At 50.2% G+C, this 21,207-nt stretch overlaps 1 protein-coding gene across 2 annotated transcripts in view; it reads left to right on the top strand.

The window, feature by feature from the left end:
- CREBBP (CREB binding protein) overlaps nt 1-21,207 on the top strand; it is a 133,820-nt gene that overhangs the window by 81,934 nt on the left and 30,679 nt on the right. Inside the window, exons 5-16 of one of the 2 annotated variants that reach the window (XM_062180664.1) lie at nt 364-477; nt 7,050-7,193; nt 9,209-9,311; nt 9,829-9,975; nt 10,803-10,920; nt 11,417-11,588; nt 11,916-11,960; nt 13,595-13,719; nt 14,260-14,448; nt 16,462-16,929; nt 18,974-19,153; nt 20,394-20,583. In XM_062180664.1, the coding sequence (XP_062036648.1) occupies nt 364-477; nt 7,050-7,193; nt 9,209-9,311; nt 9,829-9,975; nt 10,803-10,920; nt 11,417-11,588; nt 11,916-11,960; nt 13,595-13,719; nt 14,260-14,448; nt 16,462-16,929; nt 18,974-19,153; nt 20,394-20,583 (1,995 nt within the window). Of the gene's footprint in view, nt 1-363; nt 478-6,950; nt 7,194-9,208; nt 9,312-9,828; nt 9,976-10,802; nt 10,921-11,416; nt 11,589-11,915; nt 11,961-13,594; nt 13,720-14,259; nt 14,449-16,461; nt 16,930-18,973; nt 19,154-20,393; nt 20,584-21,207 lie in introns of both variants that reach the window. The other variant, XM_062180663.1, reaches the window with a different exon arrangement.

Here is a 21,207-nt window from a genome sequence, read left to right as displayed (position 1 = left end):
CATTGTTGTTTTCACTGGTGATATTACAAAACTACATTTACTCTACTTTCATGACAATGTTCAGTATTTTGGGTTGATTAATTGCTGTTTTGTTTTGTGGGCCAAGACTTAATCACCCATCATTCATAACATTGCTTCTGTGGGAAGGTTTTCTTTTTGTTGTTGTTGTTTTTTTGAATTCTCAGTAATCAACTTACAAACTTTTTGAAAAATTGTCTGTCTGTAAGTTGAGGACCACCTATACTGTGTTATGGTTATACTTGATACCATTTTCTTATGGAATCTGGCATTATAATTTAGGTGTAATTGAAAGTGTGACGATTTGGATAGAAAAATAACATCTCGTTGTTTTTCTGGTCATAGTTGCCCATTGTGCATCTTCACGACAAATCATCTCTCATTGGAAGAACTGCACACGACATGACTGTCCTGTTTGCCTCCCTTTGAAAAATGCCAGTGACAAGCGAAACCAACAAAGTAAGTGAGCACGGGGACAGAGAAGCTTGGAGATGAGCATAGAGGCTTTGGAGAGTAGGCAGGGAGTGGGCAGGGGTTGCCAGCCGGAGCGTGCAGGGTGAGGTAGGGCGGACAGGGAGCTGCGAGGGTAGCCACCGAGGGAAGGAGAAGGGTCTGGTAGCGTTGGACTGCCCCTCACTGCCCACACTCCTGCAGACACACATTTGGAGCAGAGGCCCTTCGATCCAAAGCTGACACAGAGACTTGCGATTTCCTGAGAGATACACCGTGTCACTGAGTGATGAAGATGGGGTTGGGGGAGGTCTAGAGGGGACACTTTTGGAATCGGAAGTCCCTCACGCGAAGTGAGCTGTGAAGGTTCTGTGAGTCAGGCTGGATCAGGGTCAAAGCCCACAGGGAGAGTTTGGGAAGGTTTGCCCTCCCGCTCGGAGCCGTGGTTCCCAGACCTCCTTCCACAGGGATTCGTTCGGGCTTCAGGTTGGGCGTCTGTGCCCCAGGACAGGCCTGTCCTGCTCACTCTCATCACTGGCTATCTTCAGGTTGTCTGCACACCTTAGCATGGCCATCACGCAGTGAGCCCTTGTCTTCAGTAGGCCAGTACACGCCCCGACCCGGCCTCTCCTGCCATTGTAGGCGTTGGGGCAGTAAGGAGGGTGGACATCTCCTCCCATTTTTAAGTCTTTTCCTGTCATTTCAGAGGTGACAGTGTGGTCTCCGATTGTGTCCCTCAGTCTGTATAGCTAAGAGCTGGCCCTGGACCCACAGTCTTCCTCCATGTTGTCTGTACAGCCTCCTGTATGTGTGTCTAAGTGTTCATTCCCTCACGCCTCTTGACCATCATCTTCCACCCTACCTCTGCCTGGAGAGCCTGTGCTGCTTTTCTTTGTGGTCAGGGAAAGCCAGAAGAGCGCTTTGTTTCTGAGTGCCCTGAGCGTGAGGCACTGTCCCCTTTAGGTGAGGCCAGCTTGCTCCAGGATGCCTCACTCTGCCCATCACCCTCCTGCCCTGCAGCCCAAATAGGTTTCCTTTATTCATTTTATTTAAAGATGTATTTGTTTATTTGAAAGTCAGAGTTAGAGAGAGAGAGAGAGAGGTCTTCCGTCTGCTGGTTCACTCCTCAGTTGGCCGCAATGGCAAGAACTGCACTGTTCCAAAGCCAGGAGCCGGGAGCTTCTTCCGGGTCTCCCTTGGGGGTGCCAGGGCCCAAGCACTTGGGCCATCTTCCACTGCTTTCCCAGGACATAGCAGAGAGCTGAATCGAAAGTGAAGCAGCTGGGACTTGAACCGATGCCCATATCGGATGCCAGTACTGAAGGCGGCGGCTTTACTTGCTCCACCACAGCGCCGGCCTCCAGTAGGTTTCCTTTAGAAGTCAGTTTCTTTTTTCAGTAAACTTAATCTTTGATCAGCCAAAATTTCAATCACTCACAGTTCCTGGACGCCTCCTACTTTATAAAGTGAAGTTCTGAAATCAGTCTTTTAGAAACAGAGCTTTGCACAGTGCTTCTAATGGGATACTATGTGTTTTTCATCTCAGTTACTGTGAAACCTTTTTTTCAGGCCTAGTATATTGCCGTAGTTAAATTTCTCACGTTTGAGAACACACTTCAGTAGACGGCCCCAGTGCAAGCCATTGAAAAGCTTGTATTGTATGAGATGAGTGCGTGAATAGAGATAGGGTTTCTCTCTGAACGTCTACTTTGGGAATGTAGCTTTTCTGGGATCTTCTGTGTTAGTATGTCCTGAGAGCCATGACTGTTGCATACTTTTGAGATTTCTCTTTTTAAGAAACACTTAACGTGGTTTCTATTTAAAAAAAAAAAAGAGAGAGAGAGAGAGAGAGACGAAAAAGCAGTGTGGTTTTTTGGGTTTTTGTTGTTGTTGTCTCTAAGCAGCCTGTGACTGTGCGTGTTGTGGACCTTGAATTGGTGCATGCTCTCTCAAGTGGTAAACCACAGTATCTACTAGTCAGAACGTAAGGTGTTACCAGGACAGGTTCTTCAGTATAAAGTAACAGGAAGATCTAGATGAACTTTGTGTGAGATTTGACGGTTTTTTATGAAAGAAATGAAAGCTCTAAAATGTTCAGTGTTTGTTAAATTCAGTTTCAGCTTTAATGTGTTTTCTGCAGCACCATAGGCTTATGAGTGTAGAGTTCTGTAAGTGAGAAGGTTGTTACCACATCCTTGCTGTGGGTTCCTGTAGCTTCCCCTCTCCTAGAACAAACGGTGCTTATGGTGCATGAACCCAGGCTTAGGGATGCAGGGGAGTGTGGTGCTGACTTGACAGCTGAAGGCCGGTGACTCCCTGGGCCTGAGCTGGTGAGGAGCTCACACACGCTCTGAGGCTGGGGCCAGCTGGTGCTTCCTAGGCAAAAAGGTGGGGCTTATGGAGTCCAGTTTGAACAGAATAATGATGGAAGAACATTCTAGACTGCAGGAACAATGTTAGCACAGTGCAGAGCTTGCCAGGGGATGGGTCTGACCAGACTCAGGTTCCCGTACAAGCGAGGTCACTCACACAGACTGTGGCTTGAGGGGACCCTGCAGTGCCTGCTCACGTAGGATGGCACAGGGTGAGCTGGGACTCAGCTTTTTGGGCTGTGTTGCCCACAAAGATCTCATCCCCTGCACACTTTCTTGGTCAGCACTGCTTCCACTCTCACTTTTGTAATTCCTGTCTGTACTGAGGGAACTTGGCAAAATTACCTGTGATGGTAACCTAATGTTCTTTGAAATGAAACCCAGGCCATCTTTTTGGCCTACATGGAGGTTATGTTTGCTTTTTGCTTGAATTGTTTTCTGGAAATTCTGTGGTCATTGCTCTTGTGCTGTCCATCCATCATGGAGATTATTTGGTTGGTGTTCAGTCTTCAGGACTTTGCAGGATGACAGACCTAATGCTAGTCATGTCTGGCTTCCAGCAGATTCCAGTGCCCAGGGTCCTGGAGGACACAGGACCAAGGGAGCTCTCCTGTGGGAGCTCGAGTTGCCTCTCTGCTGGGCTTCTCGCTGCCGAAGTATCCCGGGCCGACACAGGCCGTGCAGGCGCTCTCGGGTTGCTGCTGGGAAGTGTACGGATGTGAGCCCGCATCCCAGTCCTCTGTTGGGATCTAGGACTTTAACCAATACCTGCGCATTAAGATCTGATGTGCCTTGGAGGGCAGATGTCTGTGTTGGGGTTGTGGAGATCTGAGTCGTTCTCTGGAGGACGGCGGGTTTCCCATCTCAGAATCCCCCAAGGACTGTCTGCGCGGGTGCTGCGGCTTCCACTCCAGTGCCTCCATCATCCCTGCTCTTGCTGCTCGGCTCCACCGGGTCTTCCATTCTTAGGTACCTCGGACTATTCAGAAGCCTTCCTTTGTTCTCTTGTGTCAGAAATCCACCTTTTTAAAATTTGCACTCCTGGGGAAGCCTGCTGGCCTGCTCAGTGTTTGTGTCCCCCTGGGAGAACACTGGAGCCTGTGGTGGGCAGTTGCAGAGGACGGATTTCTCCTTGCCCTCGGGGCAGTGCAGTGCTGCCCCTCCTGCGGCTTCCCTGCTTGGGTGTGAGGGCTTGAGTGTGTGTGACAGGAGGTGAGACTGCTCAAGGGCTTGACCGTGCCCCCGTGCTCACTGCCCGTGAGACCTCGTGCTGGGGCTGTGTGAGTAGAGGTTTCAGCCCTGACCCCTGACCAGATGGCAGCCGTTTCATCTGCTTCGTGATTGTCCTCACCCTCACCCTGCCCTCCAGTTTCTCGCCCCCTAACCCCACATCAAAGCTCGGATATTTAATTTGTGTCCATTTCCACTGCATTTCCAAATCGAGTGCAGTTTTATTGGGCATGAGTAGGAAGCCGAGGCTTTCTGGAGAGCTGAACACTTTGAGTTAGCAGCTGGAATTTCACAGGGGCCATCTCAGGACAGTCGTGTGGTCGCTGAGAAAGGAGGCCTGTGCTTGCAGGTGACAGAAGGGGCCTCCACAAGAACTTGGCCGTCTGATTCCTAGGTCGCGGGCTCTTCCTGTAGTGACAGTGAGGAGAATGGTGAGGCGGAGGAGGTTTGGGGAGGTCTTTAAAGAAGCTGGTACAGCGTGCAGGCGCCAGGACCCTGCGGGGTGGAGTGTGACGGCAGGAGCACTGATGATGTGTGAAATGCTGCCGTAAGCGCTAGACAGGAGAAAAGAAGTAAAAATGACCAAATGAGCAAGTGCTCTTGACATGGAAGGAGGTAAATGTGAAGGAAGTGGAAACTCGGCAAACGGAAGACCGCCTTCTCAGGGGCACCGGGGGAATGAGTGTCACTGTTCTCATCACTCTGTTTTTAGACCATAGTGCTTGGGCAGCTGGGGAGTGACAGGCCGCGGGCCCTGGACTCTGCGCGGCATTTCACGTGGCCCAGTGGCCCAGGGCGAGACAGTGGGAAGCTGAGGCCACCTCCAGATGTGCACAGAACATGAGGAGCGGGTTTGTTTTGTGTTGTTTGTGTTTGTTTTTTCCTGGTCCAGGTTCCCAGGCTGCAGTTCTGTGTGCACTAGTGCTTACTAATTTAATCTCTGCCTCCCAGCACCTTCCGTGCTCAGCACAAGTCTGCGGCCGGTGCTTCTGCAGAGTCTGCTGTGGGGAGAGTGAGGCCAGGAGTGAACCCAGAATGTGAGACCCAGGAGGCGCTGTGGGCATTCAGAGAGGGCTCGGGAAAGCTGGGGCAGAGCGCTCGCTTCTCAAGGTTGCGAAGCAGGGTTGAGGTTGCTGGTGCGTTGCAACCCCTTAGCCACAGTCGCTGCCCACACGGTGGGTGCCCCAGTTCCTCACCCTTCAATACTTGTGTCATTTCATCTGGGAGCTCCATGTGGACTTCAGATTGCGTTGTGCCTAAATGTCAGGGACCTTTCTTATTTGTCTGTGATTTATTTTCCTTGAATCTGAGTTGTAATAAATGCCAAGTTCCAAATGCTTGCTTGTCTTCTGGTAAGATATAAGTAAAATAAAAAATATAGTCAGTTTTATATTTAGGAAATAAATGCCTGGCCATGACGGCAACTTGCAGGGCACTGGCTTCCCTGAAGTGGCCTAGGGCTTGGACATGGGTTGGCAGTGAGATAGTAGATGACACTGCGGAGGTGTGGATGGAGGAGAGAGTGTGTGGTTGGAGGATGTGGTAAAAACTGAGCATGTTGGTTTCAGAAGTATAACGAGCACATAGTAAAGTTTAGACCAGCACGGACTGTGAGACACACTGCTTGTGAAGGTGCAGTACGTGACTTCAGCTGCATGCTTGTTATAAAGTGTGCCTTGGGAGCTACTTTTCATTTATAATAATGAGGTGCTTAGTGTGTGTAATTGTGTCTAATGAGCACTAATGAGTTTGAGATCTGAATATCCTTATTAGAAAAGTTAATAGTATGGAATGTGTAATTACCAGGAAATTTTTTTTTACACATTTTGGTTTAATTAAGTTGCTCTGCTAAGTATTTGAGTTGTTTATTATGGTTCCTCTGATGGATGACTGAAAATGTTACTGTTAGACGAAGTGCTCTGAATTTGAAAGGCTTTGTGAAAGTGTTTTAGATGAATTTCACAATCACGTATTATAGTATCAACTTTGTCAGCTGCCTATTTTTAACATGACTCTAAAGTTCATGAAAGTTAAAGAAAATAATCTGTTAAGAATAAAGATACATATTGTAGCTTGAAGCTTCTGCTTTGTGGCACATACCACTGGTTTAGGGTATTTGTGTAGTCAGAGAGATGGATGGGTGGGTAGGTAGACAATGGACAGATATATTGGTAAGTGGATTAACCTTGAAATGACCTAGGAGAGACAAGTTTGGACTCTCCTCTCAGTTGATTTGGAGCCCTTTGGAATGGAGTTCCATGTGTCGACACTGGTGTTTGCTTTTACCTGGAGTTAGCCATCTAGAGGAGCTGCTGCCGTGCAGGCCTGTGGCAGACATAGGAGGTGGTAACTGCGGAAGGCTGTGAGGGGAGCCGGCTCCTGTGTGTCAGTGATGCCAGGGTGGCACCCAGATAAGTGAAAACTCCTGGAGAATTGCCAGGCCTCAGGGGACCCTTGAATTCCAACCAGAAGAGTCAGTCAGGAACAGACTGACCACGCAGAGGGCGCAGCCTGGCTGTCCTGCTCAGGACGCTGTGAGCCAGGAGGGGCTCCTGCATCCCCTCCACCCTGGGCCACACAGTTGCCACCTTCTAGTACTGTGTTGATTTTTATTGAGTGATCTCTGTGCGTTTTTATGGTCTGTTGCTTTCTAAATGGAGGCAGGAACTTTCTTCAGCTTTTTGTCCCTCAGCTGCTGACAGGCCGGACATCCATGAGCTGGATTCTCTGTTGAAGCACAGCTGCCTCCTCTGTAGCCTTGGGATACATATGTGTGATCTCGATAAAACTTTGTTTTCTTCTCAGTAATTTTAGTTTTTAAGCTTCCCTCTCTTGCTTACCTTTTTTTTTCCCCCTTTGTCTGTCTGTCTGTCGTTCTAGCCATCCTGGGGTCTCCAGCTAGTGGAATTCAAAACACAATTGGCTCTGTTGGCACGGGGCAGCAGAATGCCACTTCTCTAAGTAACCCGAATCCCATAGACCCCAGCTCCATGCAGCGAGCCTACGCTGCTCTCGGACTGCCCTACATGAACCAGCCGCAGACGCAGCTGCAGCCGCAGGCTCCCGGCCAGCAACCAGCACAGCCTCCGACCCACCAGCAGATGCGGACTCTCACCCCTCTGGGTAGGTGCGCCCGCTGTTGCGGGGACTCCGGACTGCTGACAGTTCATTGTTTTTATTTCAAACTCAGTGGTTGAGATACAAACCTTCAGGAAAAGGCTAGGTTGTCCAATGTAAGGAGGAGGCTACCTGCTTGTGAAGGGAGTAGCGTTTCCAAGCGAAGTGGCGCATCTGGACACTTTGCAAAAAGAGCCTGTCCTGGGGCTCAGGACCAAGGCTGCACTCCCGCGTGGGCCTGCAGCAGCCGGTGATTTGATGGAAAGTTGGTCGCTGAAGTGAGCAGCCTGAACTCGGACGGCTTGTCAACAGGAGCCTAAGAAACGTCTGTCTCAGGCTTCTAGCAGACTGCCAGCCTGTGCTCACTTATGCACACAGCTCTGCAGTATTTTTTTGCCTTTTCTACATATTGTTACTTATCATTTTTCTTTAAATTGACATTATTATTCTTCTTATTACTGTTTTGAAAGGCTGAGAGGTAAGAGAAAAAGAGAAGATCTTTAATGTGCTGGTTCACTCACCAAATGCCCGCAACAGCCAGGACTGAGTGAGGCAGAATCCACAAGCCTGGAACTGTGTCCATGTCTTCGACATGGCTGTTGGGGACCCAGCTACCTGAGCCATCACCTAATGCCTCCTAGGGTGTGCATTAACAAGAATTGGGGAGGGGGGTGCTGTGGCACAGTAAGCTAAGTTTTGACCTGTGGCACCAGCATCCCATATGGGTGCCAGTTCGAGTCCTGACTGCTCTTCATCCAGTCCAGCTCTCTGCTAAGGCCTGGGAAAGCAATAGAAGATAGCCCAAGTGCTTGGACCCCTGTACGTGTGTGGGACACCCGGAAGAAGCTCCTGCCTCCTGGCTTCAGATTGGCCCAGCTCTAGCCGTTGTGGCCATTTGGGAAGTAAACCAGCAGATGGAAGACCTTTCTCTCTGTTTCTCCCTCTCTCTGTCTGTAACTCTTCTCTCTCAGATAAATAAGTAAAAAGTCTTTTAAAAAAACTGGAATTGGAAGCAGAGCTGGGGCTGAGACCCAGACGCTCTGAGCTGGGACGCATGCGTCCCATGTGGCATCCTGACTGCTGCACCAGGCGTCCAGCCCAGTAGTCCTCTGGACGGAGACGTGTGCTGGCAGCGGGGGCTGTGAAGTGAGGCCTGTCATGTCAGTCTCGTTCTTTTGCTAAGAGTAAGTATTGTACACTTGAGGCCTGAGGCTGAATCCTGCTGTCATTCCACGCCCAGGGATGGCCTCGTTTGAAACAGTGCTTTCTGAGTTTCAACTTTTCCTTTTCTTTCTTTCTTTCTTTCTTTCTTTTTTTTTTTTTTAATGACAGGCAGAGTGGACAGTGAGAGAGAGAGACAGAGAGAAAGGTCTTCCTTTTTGCCGTTGGTTCACCCTCCAATGGCCAGCGCACTGCAGCTGGCGCATTGTGCTGATCCGAAGCCAGGAGCCAGGTGCTTCTCCTGGTCTCCCATGCCGGTGCAGGGTCCAAGCACTTGGGCCATCCTCCACTGCACTCCCAGGCCATAGCAGAGAGCTGGCCTGGAAGAGGGGCAACCGGGATAGAATCCGGCGCCCCGACCGGGACTAGAACCCGGTGTGCCAGCACCTCAAGGTGGAGGATTAGCCTATTGAGCCATGGCGCCGGCCAGTTTCAACTTTTTCTTACTTTAATAGGAAGATTATAGACATTGGCTGTCTGTAGTATGCTCCTGAACTTTATTTTTTGACATGCTTAATCAACAAAAAGTCACAAAGGCATGGAGCAGGCCGGCCTGGTTGCCCAAGGTGTGCCTCTGATGCAGCAGGATCCGAGCTGATGGCTGCAGCTGCTCACTGATGGCCCCCAGAGCTGTAGTGCCGACGACGCCATGGCCCCAGACCTCCGTACAGAGTCACTGCTGACACACTGCGTGTCGGCCACCACTGCCCAAACCCGACCTGTGACCATTGTAGTTCCTGTTTATCTGTTACCAGAACTTCTTAGAACTTGGGAGTTAATGGAGCTTTTTTTCGTTAAAGGAAATAACCCTATGAACATTCCAGCAGGAGGGATGACAACAGATCAGCAGCCACCAAACCTGATTTCAGAATCCGCTCTTCCAGCTTCCCTTGGAGCCACAAAGTAAGACCTGGTGTCAGGCAGCCCTGTCTGACACACAGAAGTGCGTTGGCCGTCACGCGTGGCTGACGTCCTCTCTAAATGTGTGGCAGAGGAAGTGTGTTTAATGGGAATGACAGTGTGTGTGCAGAGAAGGAGAATGCGTTCCCTTCCTTCTCGCTCTCTCTCTTTGCATGGCAGCGTATCTTTAACCTATTTTTAATTTACAGTCCCAGGTTTAATGTTCTACCAAATAACGAGTTCAACAAGAAAAGTAGAAAGACAGCTGTTGAGCAGGAATCCAGACAAGGGCTTTCAGCAGGAATCAGTCTCGGGATGTCACTTTCACTCGCATACACTGCATTTTTGTATTCTGTGCTTTCTTTTTTAAAATTAGGAATGTTGACTAGATGATAAACAGTTCAATTTATATATATATATGTATATATATTAGCTGCTGCTCTGGCTAGAGAACCTTGCTCAGATGGAGTGTGACCGAGTCACTTCAGGAGGTGATGCCTGTGCTTGTTCCCCCTCCTAGTCCTCTGATGAACGATGGCTCCAGCTCTGCTAACATCGGGACTCTAAGCACCATACCTGCAGCAGCACCTCCTTCCAGTACCGGGGTTCGAAAAGGCTGGCACGAGCACGTCACTCAGGACCTGCGGAGCCATCTGGTTCATAAACTGTACGTGGTACCCATTGTTCACATCCAGTGGGATGATCTTGTGGTTTGGTAGATTGTGATTTTTGTTCTTGAGTTGCCCACTGTCCCCTGGGTGGCAAAGTTGTAGGTGCTTATTTTAGAGAGCCATGGTGCTGAGTGCTGTGGAAAGGCCGGGGATTCCTAGGTGCTGGCTCTCCCATGGACAGGGGCATCAGAAAGAGCAGGCTTGCCTTGGCTTTGCTCTGCAGAGGGCGCGACTTGCAGGCCGTGTCACCTGGGCAGAGCATCCCAGTGCTGTCTGAGCTGTGGGACTAGTTTAGGAGCTCTGCCGTAGTTCATGGCTCAAGCTTGTATTTGTGAAGACCCCTAAGAACTGGAGTGTACCCGGCCGGATGGGTGCCGAGGGAATGGCAGCACTGTCACGTGGTTAGCACACTGAAGGTTAGGAGTTGGCTTTCTTGAGATAGCTACTGTATGTTGAAGTTAATCAGCTAGATTCTCACCGAGGTTATTTTTCTTTTCTTTCTTTCTTTCTTTTTTTTTTGAGGGGGGGGTGTAATAAATAGATTAAGGTCAGGAATTTGAGCTCATGTTATTCTCGAAGTAATCCAGCACGTATTTTTTCATACCCAGATATTGCTGTGCTTGACACAGATTGAGTGCAGTGGTCAGGATTGCTTCCAGGGAGCCTCTGGCTTGTGTGTGTGTGTGTGTACGTGTGTACGTACTAGGCGAGAGATACCTGAGGTTCCTCTCAGCTCTGCTGCTCCTGTAGGTGCACGACGCTTCTCTGTGCTTCTCGTGTGGCTGCATTGAAAGCAGGTTGATAGCTTATGTTGTCCTTTCAGTGTCCAAGCCATCTTCCCAACACCTGATCCCGCAGCCCTCAAGGATCGCCGCATGGAGAACCTGGTCGCCTATGCGAAGAAGGTGGAAGGGGACATGTATGAGTCTGCCAACAGCAGGGTAGGCCGCCTGCCACGGGTCCACCTGACTGCAGCCCTTCCGTAGAGACAGCTGTGTGTGTCTGTGTGGTCAAAGGGGATGCCTCACCGTGAGGACACTGACCAGGGAGACTTCCCACATAGACGTGAGGCTCCTGCACGGCTCCCTCTGTGAGCCGCGGGTGTGACCGCTGCAGTAGGCAATGGGCACAGGGAGTTGTCTTGGGTCTGTGGGCTGCCCTTTTCTTGGTGGGTGGCATTGATGGTAATCGCGTTGTTGCCAGTGGCAGTGAGTATCCGTGGAGAGGGCAGTTACGGAGTCCTGCTGTCTGAGAGCCCTCCAAAGTCCCAGGAAGCAGCCTGGATTTGGACCTTCGGTTTATCAGCTGTGTTGGATGCTCTACTCATCTTTACCAATGCACTTTAAAAAACTTCATAGTTTGTTACAACATGCAAAAAAAAATCATGTGTGGTTTCACAGTTTTCATTGCTTAATATTGAATCTTATTGCTTTTTAGGATGAATACTATCATTTATTAGCAGAGAAAATCTACAAGATACAGAAAGAACTAGAAGAAAAGCGGAGGTCACGTTTACATAAGCAGGGCATCTTGGGTAACCAGCCAGCCTTACCAGCCCCTGGGGCTCAGCCCCCCGGGATGCCCCCGACACAGCCTGTCAGGCCTCCAAGTAAGACTACATGCCCTTCTGCCTGCCCTTAGCCTGTGTGCTGGGTTTGTGTTGCGTTGGTGAGAATGTGGAATTGTATTCTCCCAGAGCGTGCACCTCGGGGCTGTGTGTGAGGTCATGGCTGTGACCACCTGCCTTGGGCTATGTGGGATTTTTAGTTTCTGTTGTGGGAAGCCCATAGAGGATTCGCTGGCATCAGAACATCAGTGCTTTTGCATCTGTTGAATGTTTTGTCCTTGAAGTTTGAAGTCCTTCATAGGAATTTCGTCGTTCCTAATTCAAGGATTATTTTAAATAACCAGGATTTGTTTTTGTTTGCTGTTACAGATGGGCCCCTGCCCCTGCCAGTGACCCGCATGCCGGTTTCCCAAGGTATTTATCTGTCTGTAAAGCATACTTCATGTGACATTCAAATCGTACACTGGTCACAGTGCTTTCCCCTTCCCTGTGGATTTCTTTGTACTCTTCTTGGCGTTGCTTTTTGCTAAGGAGCATAGGTTAGTTCTGTGGGTAGTGTGACTGTTGTATTGGGACGTTGGCAGAGTATAGGGAAGGTCTCCAGGGAGCTCAGAAGTGGGTTTGGAGGGCCAGCATTAATCCAGTGGTGGAGACTCCACACCCGCATACCCAAGTTTAGTCCTTGGCTCTGGCTCTCGACTCCAGCTTCTTGCTCACGAGAGTCCTCGGGGGTAGTGGTAGTGGCTCGCAGTACCGGGTCTCTGCAACCAGCCGCCTGGCGACCGATACTGGGCTCCCAAGTGCGATTGTGGCCTAGCCCAGTCCTTACCCTGGCTGGTAAATCAAACCTAATTACCTAACTGAAGTAGGGCTTAGCGTTTTTCTTATTTTATTTTATTTATTTATTTGACAGGCAGAGTTAGAGACAGTGAGAGACAGAAAGGTCTTCCTTCCGTTGGTTCACCCCCCAAATGGCCGCCACAACTGGCGCTGCGCCGATCTGAAGCCAGGTGCTTCTCCTGGTCTCCCATGGGGTGCAGGGCCCAAGCACTTGGGCCATCCTCCACTGCCCTCCCGGGCCACAGCAGTGAGCTGGACTGGAAGAGGAGCAGCCGGGAATAGAGCCCAGTGCCCATATGGGATGCCGGCACCGCAGGTGGAGGATCAACCAAGAGAGCCACGGCGCCGGCCCGCATTTTTGTATTTTAATTGAACGGAGGAGCAGTCTTCTGAGAGAAGCCTTGTAAGGGAGGGAGGAAGCCTTTCTGTTTCTGAGGACTCAGATGGAGGGTGTGGAACCAGTCCTGGTGTGGCAGTGCTGAGGGATGTGCCTTGCTTGGAGGTTGTTGGCCTCTGAGGCAGTGTTCGGGACACCCCTCCCAGGAATTCCAACAAGCATCCTGTGAGATTCCCCACGCTGGTCCACGGCGAACTGGAACTGACATCTTTGGAGAATAGAAGCTACAGAATTACTGTGGAAAGTCAGAACTAGAAGTGGCCTGGAGCCTCTCATCAGCTGACTCCTGGGCACTTTGTAAATGCTCAGAGCGCTTACAAATAAAAATGGGGCTCGCGGCTGGCACGGTTGCCTAAGAATATATGCAAGCCTGTGCTGGAGCTTGGAAGCCTTGGGGTGGTGGGAGCCTGCTGCTCAGCAGTGGGTATGGGGCCTCAGACGCTTGCCTGGCTCTTAAGAAACAGAGAGAGTGAGGGCAGCGTGGCCTAGGCCGGGTCCTTGGGCCTTTCTTCCTTGCCAGCACCTCCTCATGTCTTTGGTTACTTTGTGGCTCTGTGTGATGTGCTGCGCTCCGGATTGCGCCTCAGCCTCCTTCATTTCACCTGACCCTGTGCCGGCACTCGCTGCACCCAGTACACCCTCACCACCACCACGTGGATGCCTCTTCCTTGCTCATTACCTGGGTGACTGCCTGCCAGCTGGGGAGATGACATGAGTCCCATCTTGTTTTACTTAGCATTTACTTGGCGAGTTGTAATTTTGTCTTCCTGTGAGTGTTTTTCTTAATGAACTGTTGTGGGTGCCTTTACAGGGATGAATTCATTTAACCCAATGTCCTTGGGGAATGTCCAGTTGCCGCAAGCACCCATGGGACCAAGGGCAGCCTCCCCCATGAACCACTCGGTGCAGATGAACAGCATGGGCTCCGTCCCAGGGGTAAGTGCCCCTCCTGCAGCCCCAGCTCAAGCAGGCTGCTCTTGTCGGGGCTCCTGCCAGGTTGACTTGGCCTCGTTTCCTCCATGTCTGTTGGTTTTTCATCTTCGTTACTACAGTGAGAATCACTTGACTGTTAATTTTATTGGAATAGTGAATTCATAAGAATTCACGGCTTTGTTGGAAGGTGAGTTCTGAGGATGGAGCGGTAGCCTTAGATATGTGGCCTCAAGGGAGTTGTCAGTGTCTGTAGACTTGAGCTCCCCCTCTGAGGCTGCTTGTCAAGCACTTTGGAGACCTAACGAAGCTCAGCTGGAGCGTCACGGGACGCTGTGCTGTAGGTTGCTCTGAGAACAGTTGGAAGTTGGCTCACTTGAGAGGTTGATTAAAAAAGCCTGTAAAGTGCCCAGAATCTGGGCAGGTCTTAGTGTGCAGTGGTCATGGGGGTGGGACATGGGCCTGGGATCTGTGGTTGGCACTGTTCCTCTAGACTGTGGCCCTCAGCGTCACCAGCATGCTCTCATGGTTCTGGTTGTCTCGTAGATGGCCATTTCTCCTTCTCGAATGCCTCAGCCTCCGAACATGATGGGTGCACACGCCAACAACATGATGGCCCAGACGCCTACTCAGAACCAGTTTCTAGCGCAAAACCAGTTCCCGTCATCGAGTGGGGCGATGAGTGTAAACAGTGTGAGCATGGGGCAGCCGACGGCCCAGGCGGGAGTGGCGCAGGTACGTTCACTGTGGACCTGAGCCTATTGTGCTTCATGGAAACTGGAACTGTACTGGAACTGTACGATATGCATGTTGTGATCTTTTTTTTTTTTTTCTTAAGATTTATTTATTTATTTGAAAGAGTTACACAGAGAGAGGAGAGTCAGCAAGAGAGAAAGAGAGATCTTCCATCCGATGGTTCACTCCCCAATTGGCTGCAACGGCCGGAGTTGCGCCGATCCAAAGTCAGGAACCAGGAGTGTCTTCAGGGTCTTCCACATGGGTGCAGTGGCCCAAGGACTTGAGCCATCTTCCACTGCCTTCCCAGGACATAGCAGAGAGCTGGATCAGAAGTGGAGCAGCCAGGGCTCAAGCTGATGTCCATATGGGATGTCGGCACTGCAGGTGGCGGCTTTACCCACTACGCCACAGTGTCGGCCCCCAACATGTCATTATCTGAAGTCAGCATCTTTGATCTGTCATTCTTATCTTGTCTGTGACTCCTCTTACCCTTTCTGGGTATACCTCATGCAAAACTGAAACAGACTATGATTTTTTTGTTTTGTTTTGTTTTGTTTTGTTTTTGATATTTCGGTTTGTGGTTATTGTTTTCTTGTTTTTTATTTGTGTATCTTAAATTGAGTTTTAACATGATCCTGATAGACATTGGGATTTCTAAAAGGGGAGTGAGAAAGACCCAGGATTCTGTGTCTTCAGTTGCCAAGACCAGGTTAAGCCAGCAGAATTATGTTGTTATTATCCCCTTCTTTTTTCCTGAGAAAAGTCTTTTTAATCAACCCAAGGCTGGAAATTATTACTTGTTCTTACTGCTTCTGTATTTGTTTTTGTTTTATTAAAACTGGCTAAATCTTCCAAGGAAGATAAAATTCATGTTTTAATTTTTTAACATGAAGTAATACCGAACAAGTCATTAAGCACATTAAACTCACTAAGTGATTACTAATTATTAATTTTGCATAATATTTCATTGCTTTGAAACAGGGATCAGCATACCTTTACTAGAAAATACTGAATACTTTCAGCTTTGCTGGCCACACAGTTTTAGCTTTAATTATTAAGCCCTGCTGCTGTCAAAGAAGCAACCATAGACCATGCAAAAGTGAATGGGTATGGCTGTGTTGCAAGAAAATTTTTATTTATTGGAACAAAAGCTGGCTGCTCTGGGGCCCTGAACCATAGTTTTATCAACTTCTGTTTGGAACAGTCACACAGAATCTGTTTTTGAAAGGTCCTCAAACATTTCTGAAGTGTCTCCCCAGTGGTGAACCACTGCACTGAAGCATTTTGGTGTTCCAGTAACTTTTTCTTAAAAAAAGAAACTCCTGGCCGGCGCCGTGGCTCAACAGGCTAATCCTCCGCCTTGCGGCGCCGGCACACTGGGTTCTAGTCCCGGTTGGGGCACCGATCCTGTCCCGGTTGCCCCTCTTCCAGGCCAGCTCTCTGCTGTGGCCAGGGAGTGCAGTGGAGGATGGCCCAAGTGTTTGGGCTCTGCACCCCATGGGAGACCAGGAGAAGCACCTGGCTCCTGCCATCGGAACAGCGCGGTGCGCCGGCCGCAGCGCGCTACCGCGGCGGCCATTGGAGGGTGAACCAACGGCAAAGGAAGACCTTTCTCTCTGTCTCTCTCTCTCTCTCACTGTCCACTCTGCCTGTCAAAAAAAAAAAAAAAAAAAAAAAGAAACTCCTTTCTCTGTGGTCCGGTCTCGGCGGACACTACGGAGCAGGAAGCTGACGACTGGAGGATGACAGGCATTTGTTGAAGGCAGGAGATTTGAGAGTTATTTTAGTCACGTAGATGGAAGCAGAAACATTGGTAGTGTTAATGTTATCGGGAAGTACACATTCAGATGCAGCTCGATGAATTTTTACAAATACAACATTGCGTGAAACCAGCAGACCTTATTTTGAAGCCATGATTAAGATTTTCCTGCATTTAAGTCTTCAAGTGTATTACTGTATTTTCAAGTAGGGAAAGAATTTGAACATGCTGTGTGTGTTTGCTTCCCTCAGGGGCAGGTGCCTGGTGCTGCTCTCCCTAACCCTCTGAACATGCTTGGGCCCCAGACCAGCCAGCTGCCCTGCCCTCCAGTGACACAGTCACCATTGCACCCAACACCACCTCCTGCCTCTGTGGCTGCTGGCCTGCCGTCTCTGCAGCACCCAACGCCACCTCCTGCTTCTGCGGCTGCTGGCCTGCCGTCTCTGCAGCACCCGCCACCACCGGGGATGACGCCGCCCCAGCCAGCAGCACCTGCTCAGCCATCGACTCCTGTGTCATCTTCCGGGCAGACTCCTACCCCAACTCCTGGCTCCGTGCCCAGTGCTGCCCAAACACAGAGCACCCCTACGGTGCAGGCAGCATCCCAGGCCCAGGTGACCCCACAGCCTCAAACCCCGGTCCAGCCCCCGTCTGTGGCCACCCCTCAGTCATCGCAGCAGCAGCCTACACCTGTGCACGTGCAGCCTCCCGGCACACCGGTGAGCCTTCCTCCGTCTGTGTTCCTCAGGCCAGGGCCCTTAGGTGTTCTGCTGCCACACTAAACACGTGTGTCCCACATGGGGCTGCAGTGACTCCCAGCTTTGGCTGCTAAGGCTGTACGGCAGATGACTTAGTGTCCTCCCCAGCCCCTGTGATTAAAGGAGTGTGCACAAGTCAGTATGTGTTAAGAAATCGTCAAGGAGTCTCATGTGGAGCTTCATGGGGCCAGTGAGGCGCCTGTGTCTGTGCTCGACGGGTGTCCTGCGAGCTCTTAGGGTGTGTCTGCTGATGCTGTGTGGAGTTGTCTGCCTCAGCCTGTTTGTAGAGAGGCAGCTCCAGGTTTGTACCTCCTGTGGCTCAGGACTGCCTCTCCCATGGTGGGGGCAGTGGCAGGGTGGTCATAGCGGTGCGCCAGGCCTGCCGGCGATGCCCTTCCAGGCTGGACAGCCTTCACTAGCCCTGACCTCAGACTGAGTCCATCCCTGCCACCACCTTCACCCACGTTTTCACGGAAACCTTAGAATCCCTTTTCTTACCATTCTAACTTCTACCCCCTCCTTCCCAAAGTGTGCCAGATTCAGCCATATAGGTAAAATGGCAAAGTCATTCCCAGCAGTAGTCCCCGTGTGACTTGATTTGTTGTTCTCCGTAGGGAAATGTGCTTATTTGCTCTTACTCTCTATCTTTAATTTACTTAAAACTTTTGGATAAGTCTATGAAAATTGTTAAATTTTTTTTTTTATTCTTTTTCTTTACTCTTTGTGTATGTGCCCCCTCACCAGGGTATCTTGGTCAACTCAGGTGTTACGTGGGGTCCTTGATTTCCCCACCCCCCCCTTATATGCTTGGGTATTTGTGAACATAAACACTACTGGCTGTTGAAGGACATTGTTCTTTGTTTTTGTTTTTTAAGATTTATTTATATTTGAAAGTCATAGTTAGAGAGTGAGAGAAAGATGTCTTCCATGTGCTGGTTCACTCCCCAAATAGCCAAGCTCCGGAACCAGGAGCTTCATGGTGCAGGGGCCCGATGACTATGGGCCATCCTCCGCTGCCTTCCCAGGCACATTAGCAAGGAGCTGGATCGGAAGGGGAGCAGCCAGGACTTGAACTGGCGCCTCTGTGGGATGGAGAAGCCATTGTAGGCAGTGGCTTAACCCATTATGCTGCAACATCAGCCCTGGGAATTTTTTGTTTTTGTTTCTAAGATTTATTTTATTTATTTGAAAGATATAACTACTGGGGCTGGTGCTGTGGTACAGCAGGTTAAAGCCCCAGCCTATAGTGCCAGCATCCCATCTGTGCGCCAGCTGCTACTCTTCTGATCCAGCTCTCTGCTATGGCCTGGGAAAGCAGTAGAAGATGGCCCAAGTCCTTGGGCCCCTGCATACCTGCATGGGAGACCCAGAAGAAGCTCCTGGCTCTTAGCTTCGGATCAGCACATTTGGGGAGTGAACTAACAGAATGGAGGACCTCTCTCTCTCTTTCTCTCTCTGGCTCTACCTCTCTCTGTAACTCTTTCAAATAAATAAAATAAATCTTAAAAAAAATAAGAATTACAGAGAAAGGTAGAGACAGAGAGAGAGGTCTTCCATCTGCTGGTTCACTCCCCAAATGTCTGCAATGTCTGGAGCGGCACCAGTCTGAAGCCAGGAGCTTCTTCCAGGTCTCCCACGTGGGTACAGGAGCCCATATGGAATGTGGTGCTGCAGGCCAGGGCTTTTACCCGCTGTGTTACAGCGCCACTTCCCGGGCCTTGATTTTAAAAGCCGAGGTTCTCTGACTCACAGGTAGAAGTTGATAATTTCATGCCCAAATGTAGAAAAGCTCTGTTCTTCCTTCCATCTCTGATTCTTAAATAAATTTGTTTCTGACTGATGACGGCTTCCTCTAGAACTCACTCCCAGTTTAATTTCCGTTCTTTGGTTCTCAGATAGGGATGCCTGTTAGGTTAGCACTGTGAAGTGTTTTGAGGATAACAGTTTAGGTCACCTGTTAGGTCTGGTCAGCAGAGATGAATGATTCTGATTTCTTTCTTCGCAGCTTTCCCAGGCAGCAGCCAGTATTGATAATAGAGTTCCCACACCTTCGTCAGTGGCCAGTGCGGAAACCAGCTCCCAGCAGCCAGGGCCTGATGTCCCTGTGCTGGACATGAAGGCGGAGGTCCAGGCCGAGGATGCTGAGCCCGATGCTGGGGAGCCCAAAGGGGACCCTCGGTCTGAGGTGGGTGCTGCTCCTTCAGGGGAGGGCGGTGGCTGTGTCCAAGCCCAGCCCCACGTCTCTAGAAAGATGGGAGTCGGTCTGCGAGGGCTGGTGCTGGGCTTCACTGTAACATTCTGTATGTTTCTTTGTGAGAAATACATTGAAGAGATTGGCTGTTCACTTTATATGTGTAGAAAGAGAAAGGTGAGGAGAGAGAGAGAGATGTTCCATCCACTGATTCTCTCACCAGATGAGCTCAATTCTAGGGCTGGGCCAGGCCTAAGACAGGCGCCAGGAGCTTCTTCTAGGTCTCTCATGTAGCTGCAGAGGCCCAAGCACTTGAGCCGTCTTCAGCTACTTTTCCAGGCACATTAGAAGGGAGCTGGTTCAAAAGTAGAGCAGCTGGGACTGGAACCAGTGCCCATATAGGATGCTGGCCCCTGAGCAAAGGCCTCTGATCCCAGCCCCAGTTTTCAGAGCTGTTTCATTCCACCTGCTGTACGTATCTACATAGGACACCAAGCATGTGCAAGCTTTTTAAAAGCACTTCCATGTTAACAGTTTTTTAGAATCAGGACTATAATTGTGCTGGGACTGTATTAAAGTGAATGAAGACCAATATTTCTTTCCTCTTGGGAAAAAAAAGGAATGATAACACAACTCTGACTAGGAAGAGGGCTCAGCAAAGGCTACATAGTTGTTGTTGTTTAAGATTTATTTTATTTATTTGAAATTTGGAGTGACAGAGAGAGGTAGAAAAAGGTCTTCCGTCCGCTGGTTCGCTCCCCAAACGGCTGCCACAGCTGGAGCTGGGCATTGATTCGAGACACAGCAGCTCTGCTTTTTTTTTTTTTTTTTTTAAGATTTATTTTATTTATTTGAAAGAGTTACAGAAAGAGGTAGAGACAGAGACAGGTCTTCCATCCGTTGGTTCACTCCCCAGATGGCCGCAACAGCCGGAGCCGTGCTGATCTGAAGCCAGGAGCCTATTCCAGGTCTCCCACGTGGGTGCAGGGGCCCAAGGGCTTGGGCCATTCTATGTTGCTTTCCCTGGCACATTAGCAAGGAGCTGGATCGGAAGTAGAGCAGCTGGGACTCAAACCAGCACCCATATGGGATGCTAGCACTGCGGGCCAGGGCTTTAACCCACTGTACCACAGTGCTGGCCCCGCCCACATGGTTTTAAGAGCCTTGCATTAAGGCTGAGTGACAATAAAGGTCTTTGCTGTTCACAAGTCATCTGTAATTCTGTTTTCTTAAGGTGATGGAGGAGGATTTGCAGGGATCCTCCCAAATTAAAGAAGAAACAGATTCTACAGAGCAGAAACCAGAACCAATGGAAGTGGATGAAAAGAAACCGGAAGTAAAAGTGGAGGCTAAGGAGGAAGACGAGAGCAGCACCAATGGGACGGCCTCGCAGTCAACATCCCCTTCACAGCCACGCAAGAAAAGTAGGTTTGGCTCTGTGACCCGAGGGCTGTGCCTCTGTTGCGTTGCGCGGTGCGTCCACACCGGGATTGGCAGCTCAGCAGACCAATAATCCTGTGTTGCTTGGCCTGCCATTCCTCAGCTTCACTCCTTAGCAGTGGTGTGGTGGTGTGGGCTGGGCCCTGTGTGCGCGAGCTCTGAGCCGCCTTCCTGAGAGGCTGCCCACAGTGCACGGCTGGCTTTGGACAGGTCGCCCGTGCAGGTATGGGGGACGTGCCTTGGGTCATCGAGCAGGCAGAAGAGTTGGGGCTGACTCGCGCTGTGGGAGCACCAGTGATGGGCTTGCGGGGCAGAGCTACTTCAGGGAAGTGGCCACTGTGTGCACTTGACCGGCAGGGGTCAGGGTGGTTTCTGCTGGTACCTTGAGGAGCCCCGGCTGCTGGAGCACACAGCGGGATCATGCCTGGCGATGTGGGTGCTGGGAAGGGGTTGTCAGTGAAGGAGTTGGGAAGCTTTGGGATCTTAGATGTGTGGAGTGAGCCAGCCGCGCAGTGGCAGGTGAACAGACCCAGTCCATTTGGGTTGCATCCAGAGTGAGGAAGGGACCTGTGTCGTCACATTGTCTCTTGAACCGGAGCACTGTGAGA

The sequence above is a fragment of the Lepus europaeus genome, chromosome 21 (assembly GCF_033115175.1).
Source record: "Lepus europaeus isolate LE1 chromosome 21, mLepTim1.pri, whole genome shotgun sequence".
NCBI classification, from domain to species: domain Eukaryota; kingdom Metazoa; phylum Chordata; class Mammalia; order Lagomorpha; family Leporidae; genus Lepus; species Lepus europaeus.
The sequence above is the reverse complement of the archived record's forward strand: the minus strand, read 5'-3'. Positions and strand labels throughout refer to the sequence as shown.